This window comes from Pinus tabuliformis, chromosome 2_2 (assembly GCF_031772625.1).
Source record: "Pinus tabuliformis cultivar Carrire ecotype Pingquan chromosome 2_2, CPIR1, whole genome shotgun sequence".
Taxonomy (NCBI): Eukaryota; Viridiplantae; Streptophyta; class Pinopsida; order Pinales; family Pinaceae; genus Pinus; species Pinus tabuliformis.
In genome coordinates this window covers 813,097,901-813,109,576 of record NC_142300.1, presented here as the reverse complement: position 1 = coordinate 813,109,576, position 11,676 = coordinate 813,097,901, and the positions used below count along the sequence as shown (strand labels likewise).

The 11,676-nt window shown below is 37.2% G+C and overlaps 1 protein-coding gene across 1 annotated transcript; it reads left to right on the top strand.

Moving 5' to 3' along the window:
* Positions 1-6,397: 6,397 nt before the first annotated feature.
* Positions 6,398-11,245, top strand: LOC149195435 (uncharacterized). Its single transcript, XM_089405259.1, has 2 exons — positions 6,398-9,178; positions 10,954-11,245. Exons 1-2 carry the CDS (start codon positions 6,413-6,415, stop codon positions 11,236-11,238), a joined length of 3,051 nt encoding a protein of 1,016 aa, XP_089261385.1. The 5' UTR covers positions 6,398-6,412; the 3' UTR covers positions 11,239-11,245.
* The last annotated feature ends 431 nt before the right edge of the window (positions 11,246-11,676 follow it).

Sequence of the window (11,676 nt, the reverse complement as noted above, 5' to 3'; positions counted from 1 at the left end):
AGACAAGGATGCCCCCTCTCTCCCCTTCTATTTCTATTAATCATGGAAGGCCTAAGCAGACTCATCTCGGCAGATCGATTGCAGGGAATACAGATGGGTATCAAGATCATAAACAATTGCACTCTCACCCACTTTCTATTCGTGGATGACATTCTCATATTTCTGAATGGAACATTGGGGGATTCCACTACTTTTGCAGCCGCCTTTTGATTATTCTGTTACGCTACTGGTATGCAATGCAACAACCATAAATCCACTCTATCATCCTTTGGTTGTAATCCATATGAGATTCATATGGCACTACAGTACTTCCCATTTATCACTTTACAGATTGAGGAGGGCCTCAAATATCTAGGCTACAGGTTAAAACCATCCAACTACCAGATTGTAGACTGGGTATGGTTGGTGGCCAAAATTGAAAGAAGATTAAATATATGGCATCACAGGTGGTTGTCCAGGGTGGGGAGACTGATACTCATCAAATCAGTCCTAGAGGCCACCCCGGTTTACTGGATGTCATTGGCCTGGATCCCGAAGGGTATTATTAGAAGAATACAACAACTATGCTGTAGATTTCTTTGGAGGGGCAAACAAGAAGGTCACATATTTGCCTGGGCTAGCTGGGATAAAATCACAATTCCTAAGAAATGGGGGGGATGGGGATTGAAAAATCTAGATTCCTTTGCATGTGCTCTAGCAACAAAGATGGGATGGAATGTTCTATCATCAAAGAATCTTTGGGCAGATGTTATTTATCAAAAATACATCTCTCCCCTACAACTACTTGACTGGATCAGGCTTCCTACATGGGACATGACCAACATATCAACAGTCTAGAGGGCATTCCTCAATACATTGGACTACGTGAGGGATGGATTGACGTGGAAGATTGGCAATGGAAGTTCAGACAGGATAGGAATTGACCCTTGCATAGTATGTGGGAATGCTCACCTACTACCACAAGGGTTGATACAACATCTTTCAGATACAGGATACACCAATTTGGCACAAATCGTAGACCGGAACACACTGATATGTTCCGGTAGACATGAAAAAGTTCTAATACATTGGGCATTCCCCCACATTGGATTGACAATTGGCAGAACTATATTATAGCATTGAAGGAATCACATGTTCGGGTAACTGAGATGGATTATGAACTAAATTGGTCATACTCACCAAATGGGAAATACTCTCCCAAATACGGATACCTCCATATTACTGCAGATCACAGACCCTTCGCTTTGGAATGGTGGTGGTTTATACTATGGAAGCTGAAGGTCGCACCCTGATCAAATCTGTTTATGTGGTGCATCCTCCGAAATAAGGTTCCTACTGTAGAGAATTTACAAAAACAAACCTTTCATGGCCCATCATGGTGCGTTTTATGCAAAGAGGAATTGGAAACATGTGAGAATCTATTCCTAAATTGCACTACCACTATTTCCATATAGGTCGAGTTCACTGCAAAACTTTAGATGAGTTCACTGCACAACTTTAGATACAGAACAATTGGCAGGGTCCAATATTCAGGTGGCATGGCACCAATGGTGGACAAATGCTCACACTCAAAGGTGTCGGAACATGCTTGTTATGGTTAGTTGGTGTATCTGGCTATAGTGGAACAAGATAATATTCATAGACACTGCACCATGTTGGGCTCATGCCATTTCTCACCTCATCACAACATACCATTGTTTATTGGAGGAAACCCGAGAACCACTTGCTCACAACATCTTTGTAGAAAACATAGATTATGACATCCCTTAGGCTTATTTTGATGGTTCGACACAACAACATGGTTGTGGAGGAGGCATACTCCTTCATATCACACACTCCCACATTTTCAAGATTCAAATGGGATTGGGGGGAGGGACAAATAACTTTGCAGAATTAATATCCCTCTGCCACTTATTATACTTTGCTCTTGTCAAAGGATGTAGCAAATTGCAGATATTTGGTGACTTGCATATCATTATTAAATGGCTTAATCAACAAACTGTTTGTCACGCACACACACTCTATCACATACTGGATGATGCATTGAGATTGAGAACACATTTTGACACTATTTCTTGGCATCATATATACAGGGAGCACAACTATGTTTCCGACATGCTATCCAAGGAGGCCTCACACCAACCAAAGGGGGTATGGTTGATCCAAGAAGAGCAGGATTTGGACACTTATAGCTACTACCATCGCCCATTCATGGATGAGCAATATTGACAGGGCCAGGGGCCCTAATTTATGAGTATTTTTTGGCACAATTTTGATGTAAATTTTTGAATTATAGCATATTCTTATGTATATATATTACTGAACTTTTCATATGTAAATATTTATAACTGTCTCCCTTAGATGGGATTGACACATTTTTTGAGACAAAATAGCACAGATAGTGGCCAGACCACTGATACGTCATATGCTATCAACCATTTTCAGCATGTAATTTTCTAATTTAATGAAAAATATGATTTTTCCATGGGAAAAACATTGTAAAAATAAAACTCATAAAAAAGAAAAAAAAATTGTTTATTTAATGCTTTAAATTAACAAATAAGTAAATATTTACAATTAAAATATAATTAATGAAACATACTCTGATGGGGTGGATAAGCGTGGTGGTATGGATGAGGTTGGGATCGGTCCTGATCGTCCCACATGTTCATAACTTGACATATGGTACTCATAACATGCAAGTGGCGTAAGGTGCGTGGAAAGTTTAAGAGACATAGCGCGGGGTTTATAGTCTGTATGGTGGTTTGACTTTGGCAATGGTTATCTGTGGTTATGGGCGATAGTGAGGGTGGAAAAGGTAACGTCGAGTATGCACAGGTCACAAACATGTGCATGCTTACCAAACTAGTCTTTTCTGAGTGCAAGGACATTGCAAGTTGGAGGGATTTGTGTTGTGGTTGCTAAGGGGTGCAAATTCGTAGGGTTTGGGATCTTGGTGAGTAGAAGGCTGGTGAATTTCCCTGCTATTGGTTAGGAGCTAAGAGGAAGAGCATTCTTTTGCATCGTGTCATTGCGAAAATCAAGAGGGGTTGAGGTTTTTCTTCTGATAGTCTGGTAAGCTCTCTGGTCCGGCTTCTTTGACTTTGGTAGTTTAAATGTGGTGAGTGTCTGTTCTTTTTATGTTTGTTCCTTTACGCGTCGTGCATAATTCAATGGGGCTCATTTTGTTCATCATCGAATCTATAGTGTAATTTTGTCTCTACGTTGCCTCAGGGCGGGGGGAGAGGTCATTTGTTGTTGTTCCAGGGCGCTTAGACCTTTGGTTGTTGGGGGTTCTATTCCCAAGGAGTGCCCTTGGGCTTTAGGGTATGTTCTTTTGGTGACCTTGGTGGAGGTGTGCATGGTGCTTGGTGGCTTTGATATTGTTGAGCTTAGAAGTGGGGCTCTATTGTTGGTTCACAACTCTTAGATTGGTGTGCATAGCTAATATTGGCAGTTTGTGTTGCTCGGAAAAATGTTAATGCAACGGGGGCATGCCTGACATAAAGGGGGGCCTTGTGGGCATTTGGTGGGATGTGGAGGCCATGTGGGGAGATGAAGGGTGATGGAGGTGACGAAGTTGCGTTTGAGGGAGATTTGGTCCATGATCGTGTTCTGTCATCCAATCATGTGGTCGTGCCACCTTCCCTAGACTCTTTGGACATGTAGATTTGGAATGTGAATGCACTCCTAGTGGAAATGGGGCAACAAAGGCATGAAGACTGAAATGAAGTAATAATGTTCCTTAATGATTTGTAACACAATCAATGGGAAATCCTTGACAGGTCATCCTCACTTAAATGGAGCCAAAGACGAACTAATGAACGACTAGATCAGATTGAGGTCCGGATTGATTACCTAGAGTTCCATGTTCACAGGGATCCTCAACCCCTAGACATTCCTAAAGCTGGCCAGACACTAATACCTCCTCAAAATTTGTGATGGCGGTGCACAACATTTGTATTCTCCTTATGTTTTGGGTGCTTTTTGCATTTTATTTCAGGGTTCGATGTAAATTTTGGAATTTTGCTATAATTTTTTGTATCTCTCTCCTGGCCAACAAATTCGGTAGGAGTGACGTGGAATTCAAGCAAATTTGTTATAACATTTTGAAAAGTTAATAAAATTCATTTGGTCGACAATTTTTTTTTAATGAAACATAATTAATGTAAAATTTAAATATGAATGTATTACTATACTTCCCTGTCTTGGGCAAGGATTAATAAAATTTGTGGAAACTCAAACCAACCTAGATCCATCTTAATTTACCAAGCATAGAGAAGGATCAAATCTCTTTTCACATCTCAAGAGACTTGATCTCTCTCTAGGCTTGGTAGATAAAGAGTTAAGATGAATCTAAACTAGTTTAATTTCCCTCTTTAAACATACTATATTCCACACTAATACCATGGGTCAATATCATGGGTTCTCATAAACTTAGAGCTCAAAAGCCACTAGTAACTTGACCAAGTCAAGTTTACCTAAACTACTCAACAAAAAATAATTAAAATAATAATAACATAAAAAATAATTAAAACAATAATAACATAAAGTTATTTTTATTTATTTTAACATGAAATTATTTTTATTATACCTGTAGAACATGGTATTTTCAGTTTTGCCTTTGACTACATGTTAGTTTTCTTTTGAGCAAAAATTTAGATTGTTTATCCATAGTTTAACATTAGAAATTCAATTTTCCTTATTTTTTATTATTATCTAAATTTATTTATTTGTAAGGTGATTGGTTGATGTCTTATTATAGGTTGTTTAGTCCATTTTTTTTAGTTACTAATTTTTCTTTTTTCTTTTTTTATTTTATTTTATTTTTATTTAACTTTCTTATTTTTATTATTTCCATTTCCATGAATTACAATTTTTTCTCCATATTTTCAATTTATGGTGACTTATTATTATATTAAAAACATATTGTAATAAATTTAATTATAAAAAAATATATATTAATAAAAAATAAAAAAAATACACATATATAATAAATATATATATTAAAGTATATATATGTTAATATAAACAATATTAGTTAATCATATTTCTTAAATTTTATTAGTTGTTTTATTTTTGTGTTTATTGTTTTTTAACTTAATTAAACTATATTTAAACTAAACAGCAGGTACTAGTTGCTATGTAACCCTTGTTTTTGTTTAATCAAAAATTTTTAAGAAACATCACATTATAATATCTCTATTATACTGGATAGATCACCTCTCAACACAATTAAATAAATTTTCCATATAATCAAATAAATATCATAAAAAAAAAACTAAATTTTATTAAATACTTAAATAAACAACTCAATTACGAATCCTTACTCTTCTGCTAGAGTCTTTCTTAAAAGAAATTCTTTTCCGGTCCACACTTAAGTTCGAGAGAAGGAACGCTGCAAGGAACCAAAGATATGACTTTGGGCAATGAGGTTAGAATTTCACTTTATTAATTAGATTTATGTTTGAATTTTTGAGAAATTTAATTTTAAGCGTATTTGAATTTTTTTAATAGTGAAAATAGATTTAATATATTTTTAATACTAATTATTACATAATAACTAAAATTTCCAAAAATTTCTATCTAATTCTCTTAAAACCATACTAAAATTTCCATTATTTCCCAAAATTATAAACTCATTACAGCCCATTTTTTTTTAACAAAATTATAGCTTCAGTAAGCCAAAAATATAAACTGGACAAAATCATTAAAGCGTTGTCAACCGAGTCCACAATTTTATCCCAGTAACCAAAAATCACCACCATTTCTTCCCTAATTTCCCGGCCAAAAACGATGGCTCGTTGGAATCATTAAAGTAATAGAGGTGATATGAGGTACGCGAAAAATTCCCAAACGCTTCACAGTACCGAAGTTCAATGGACAGCTGGATCCGTAACTCTGTAACTAAAGCTCCTTTATGTTATATACCGAACAGTAACGTAGTTCGTCGTCCGCGCTGGGTGTGGTTGAGGTTTTGGTACGTTCGAATCGCTGTATCAAGTCTTGCTTCCTCCTGAAGGCTGAGAACGATGTCAGGCTTTCTGATGGATTTAATGTTGCCATTGATAGGCAATTCAAGAAAACGGCTTCGGCGCCTCCCGTAGCTCCAAGTAATGTTGTATTCTGTGATGGTTATAATCGATGTGCTTTCTTGATTGTAGATTACAGGCCTTCAAGAGTTTCTACAAGGCCCGAGTGGAAAACTCTGAAAGGAACTCATCAACTTCGTGGTCAAATCGACAGCTGGTTGAAGGACGGTGATTTGAACTTCTGCAAAATGAGCAATAAGGATTTCGTCTCTTTGCTGCAACATGGTAAATTTCCAAGACTTTATGAATACTGCAATTTCATGAAAACTCTCAACGCTTCCATGGCGGAAGCCCGAGTAGGCGCTTCTGCCGAGTTCTCTATGGGAGCAATTCAGGAGAGTGTCGTTGCCTGCTTTCTGAAAATTCTACCAGAATACTTTAATGGAGCACAATCTTTTGACCCACTTGGGACTGCGTCCTCCCAACATCATGAAGAATTACGTGGCTCTGGTTCCATTGATAGGTTTGATCAACTGCACAGCGAGTTGAGTAAGATCTTAGCAGGCAAGGATTGTGATAAGAAGCTCGTCTTTTTTGGATCGGAGGTTAAATTTACTGGTGATTATCATGCTGGTCATATTTATAAGATTGAAGGGCCCCAGAATGAAAGTGGGCCTGTTAGATATGGAAGAGAACTAATTTTGAAATGTTCACATCCAAAGGAGACATTGAAGGTCACGCTACTGCAATTCAACGAAGGAACAACTGTGGCGTCATTTTCATTTTCAGGTGACCGGGTAAAATTGAGTACTAAAGCTACTAAAGGGAGCGTAGAGGGAACCGTTGAAGTTGTCAATGACAGTTCCATCGTTATTCAAAATTGGGTGAAGTCTCTGATTCCTAAGAAATTGCGGTGTTTGGGTAGAAACATCGGTTTTGTAGCATTTCTGCTTGCCAAAGAAGCTAGTGACGAACATATGCCTTCAGTTGAAAAGCCTCTCATTGAAAATATTTTGACAACAGAGAACTTAAAGAGTGTTGAGCACGAACTACCAGATGGGATTTGCAAGCTTTTCAAACAATTCGTGTCAACAGTTGGAGCTCCTCTTGATCAAGCGACGTGGGTGACACTCCGATCTCATAAACAGGCCGGAACAGTAATTTCACATCTTTATAAGACATCCAGAGAAGAATTCGTAAAAAACATTGAAGCCATGGTTTGGAAAGAGTTGCGGAGTACTCTTCAAAAGAAGTTCGAATCTGAAGGCAACGAAACTGTGAATCTGCTACAGGAAAACCTGCATAGGGAGGAAGACGCATTCCTCTCAGAAATGAAGCGGGACATGTCGGTGATCACAGGCAAACCTGTTTGCAGGTCCATCGAGGGTTGTGAAATTCAGAGTGTCTGGTATACTTACTATGAACAGGTTGTTCTGAAGGTTTCAATTGAAAGACTTGAGAAACCGAGCACTGCATGGAAGATTTCTGAGCTGATGCCAAGGAAAAATGATTTGGAAGAGTTAAGCCGAAATGCCGAGTATCGGATCACTCCTACGTGCACTAATCTATTTGAGTTAGTTACCCTTGACCCTGAGATAGAACGAATACTACAATTGGTGGCCCTCAAGTCCGGGCTCTTGTTTGCGTTCATTAAGAATTTGGCTGATCCATGTCTGTATGTTTATAGCTGCTCGCGCATGGGTTCAAGGTTAGATGGCATAAATCCTATTCGAAGATTCAGGAGGGGTTACGATTTATTGTCTTTTGATGAAGGCACTCGATTTGTAGCCTTATATGATAAGCTAACCTCTAAGGTTGCAGTACACAAGTTTGATGATTCTTTCCGCAAACTAGATTGGACAGGGGTAGATGTGGATCTCCATAAATTTTCTGGCATGGGAATCTTAACGTGGATGCATCTGATACCAGGTAAAAGGGAATTGATTCTGATTGATGATACAAACAGGGTCAGGGTGGTGGAACTCCATCAGCAGCCGATGATGAAACCTAGGCTACTAATTCTTCCTTCACCTGCTTCAGTAGCTCTTGTTTCTGTGGATGGATCATTTTTACTTGCCTTTAGCAAGTCAGACAACAATGACGAAGTAGTAGAAGCTATTGACTTTTCTGTCGTGGTGGAGATATATGTCTTGGCTGATGTCATGAGCTACTTGAGGACCATTCCCCTAAACAAAAGAATCAGAGATTTGGGAGAGCTTCAAGTGAAGATTGTAAATTTTGGATCACAGAGTCATCTTGTTTTCTTCAGTGCATCAGTTCCTCATAGCATTTCTTCCCACATATTGAAAACTATTTCAGCAAAGGAAGTTGTCCAATTGCAAGCAATAGAAAGTACAGAAAACAAGGTAGTTCAAGTGCCCGAAGAAAGAAGAATTTCTGGATCTTGTCCCCAATTAGAGTATATATACCATATTTTCGATAAGTTTGCAACCAGTCCCGCTCTCTTCGGTGAAGTTAAGAAGACTGTTTTTATCAATGTAATATTAAGCACCAAAGACATTGATACAAAATGTAATGAAGATGACTGTAAAAATGCCTTGAAAACTCTTCTTCAAAAACTGGAGAAGGAAAAAGGTAAAGATTTCTCAAATACAGAGATTCGAATTGATGTGAAAAGATTTGAACCATGGATATCTGGGGGTTCAGTTGATCTAACGGACTTGGTAACCAAGGCTATGGGAACATGGATTCGCAGGCTTGCGTGCCTTGTTCCTATCCAAATAGCCCGAGCAGAAAACAATGGACTGCTTGCTCTCAAGGATGGGTTTCAGATGCCACCGGAACTGAGTTATACAGACAGTTTATCTCTGACAAATTTGATAACTTTTGGCATTTATGACACAGTTCTTAGTAACTGGGAGGGCGAGATTATGGTCATATCATCCATGGGAAAACAAAGGAGCGGGAAATCTTATTTGTTAAACCACTTGTCAGGGTCTCTTTTGGATGTTGCAGGTGGAAGGTGTACCGATGGAGTGTGGATGACTGTGAGAGCAGCAGAGAAACGCATTTATGTCATGCTGGACTTTGAAGGACTGGGTAGCTTTGAGCGGACAGAACAAGAAGATATGCTACTATCTGTTCTTAATGCAGCCATAAGCAATTTAACAATCTTCAACAAGAAGGTAGGTTCTTAAATTCTTTTGAAGTGTTTTTGATTAAAAAAAAAAATTACAAATGGAAGCATATGTATAAAAGTAAAATATGGTGTAATAGATTATTTCCGTTTCATTGAGATAATCGCTGCAATATAATTGAAATCTGTTTCCCTTCTTTAATTAATAAACTGTTTGGTCAGGTACCGTATTTGATTAGACTTTTTAAGAAGATGACACTAAGACCATTTACAAAGAAATTTACAGTGTAATTTTCAAATTAAAAGAATAGTAACAAATTAAATTTTAATGTTATCATTCATAAGTCAAGAGAATAAAAATTTGATGTTATCATCTATAAGTCAAGATAATAAGTTTCTTATTGAATATGGAATATGAGGTTACACTGTAATCGGGATTAACATCTGGCTTTATGTATGGGACCATTACTTGTAAGTACTCGCGTCAAAATATAAAGCCTTAGAGGTGATTATGGTGGCATAATGGTTTACTTGTAAATTCTGTTTGGGTTGTAATCCTCATTTTCCTCAAAGAGTATACATTTTATACATTTTGAGTGGGAGACAACCTAAAAACATCTGGCAAGGTTGGAAACTTGCTCATTCAACCTGCATTGATAGGTTTGTCAAGTCAGACTACGATGCACTATTTCATTAGAGAAATATATAACCAAAAGATGTTGAGAATGTTGTCCAAAGCCATTCTGTCTGAGTAACATCTGAATTTTTACTGACAGTAAAAAAATAGAAAACAAGAGAGTAAGTTGATGCCCGTCATCAAGATGGGCTTTGGTGAATGCAAATGCAAAATTCTATTGAAATATTAATGCAAAATTCTAGTGAATTGTATCATAATATTGATTAGGAAACTGACATTTCAAAATATATATTTGATAGTCATCAATTTGAATCGTAGGGCATTTATCATTGGTGAATCTACTCTTTGTGAACTAAGTTTTTGGAGGTGGTATTTGATGCAAAATCAATCACATATGATTTGTATAAAATCTTGTGAGACCAAACTTTGTTTAGTTCGGCAACCCATTTAAACTCTGTATTTGAAGAAGACCATAGCTTGGCAACCCATTTAAACATTTGAAGAAGACCACTGAACACGGTGGGAGTCAATACTGTGTGCAGGAGGAGATAGAGGTTCTTGCTAGGTATATCATAAGTCCATCTGTATTCTTTCCATGTTGAATCCTGAATCCTGAAGACAATTGTTTAATTTGTGGTGATCTTCAATGGAGATAGGATTTTGCAACTCTTTAATGTTAATTCTGTGTAAGGTCAAAAAGGCTTTTTGTGTGGATGAGTTTTCCATTTTAGCTATGTTATGTTTTCTATATTGTATAGTTCGCTCCAATAAAACACATTTTTGCTTAATCTTCTTGTTTAAAAGGTAGGATTTCAATAGTACGTATTTGTAGTTCTCTAATACCAAATAGATTTAAAAGGAAAGTCTCAACTTCTTCCAGATCTCCCAATTGCAAGAGTCTTGGATTTAGAAGATAGGAAGTTGAAATGATATGAGAAACATATAAATTTATGAAGCTCACCCATATCTTTTCCTTCTAAAATCATGTCTCTGAATTGGGATAATAAAAAGGGATTTCTGTGAATGCAAAAATAAATCAATTGGCTGCTAATATCTTAAATAATATATCTGAAATTTGAATTGTTGGGCTCAATGATCTCCACTTAATCCCTCCTGGTTGAAATTGAATTTTGTTGGAGTTGTTTTCGAATGCTTTTAAAAACTCGCATAATACTCCTATGTAACAGGACTTCCATTTGGACAAAGAGACAGAAGTAGTCTTTGACCGCTTCCAGAATGGGATCAGCCTTGTTAAGCAGGACAAGGACAAAAAGCTCTTCAAGGGAATTTTCTATATTGCCATCAAGGACGTGGACAGTTCGGATGTGGATGATTTGAAACATGAATTCGAAGAAAAATTTTCCAAAATATGTTCCAAAACTCATGAAAACTTTCTCTCAAAAATGTATGGCGGAAAGGTTGAAATAGCTGCAATGCCTCCATATAATCGACCTGAGTACCAGAAAGTTTAAGGGAGATCGCATGTACAGTAGAAGAGATGAATTCATGCTATCACAACAGTATCGCTTTCTTGAATGATGTGAAGCTAGTAATTGCTTAGATTGCAGCTAAAGACTGGGCTTCTGTAAATAGTAAACGTGTAGCCCTCAGGGTGGACATACTAAGGAGAAATCTAAAGTCTGTTATAGATAGAGGATGCCTTTTTACTACAGGGGCAATTCAAATGCTAGTTAATTTGGATACGCAGCAAGAAGTTTCAGATTTTCCAGTTGCTGTTGAGGAGTTCACATTAAATGATTTCCCTGATACTGGCTTAGAATTGGCACCTTCACAAGAACCGACGGCCGTTACTGGAAACATTTTATCTGAGCTCAGGTCAAGATTAGAAACTGTTGTGCCGAGAAAAGGAAATGATGGTGAATGGTGGCACTCCGTTTTCGAAAGATTTT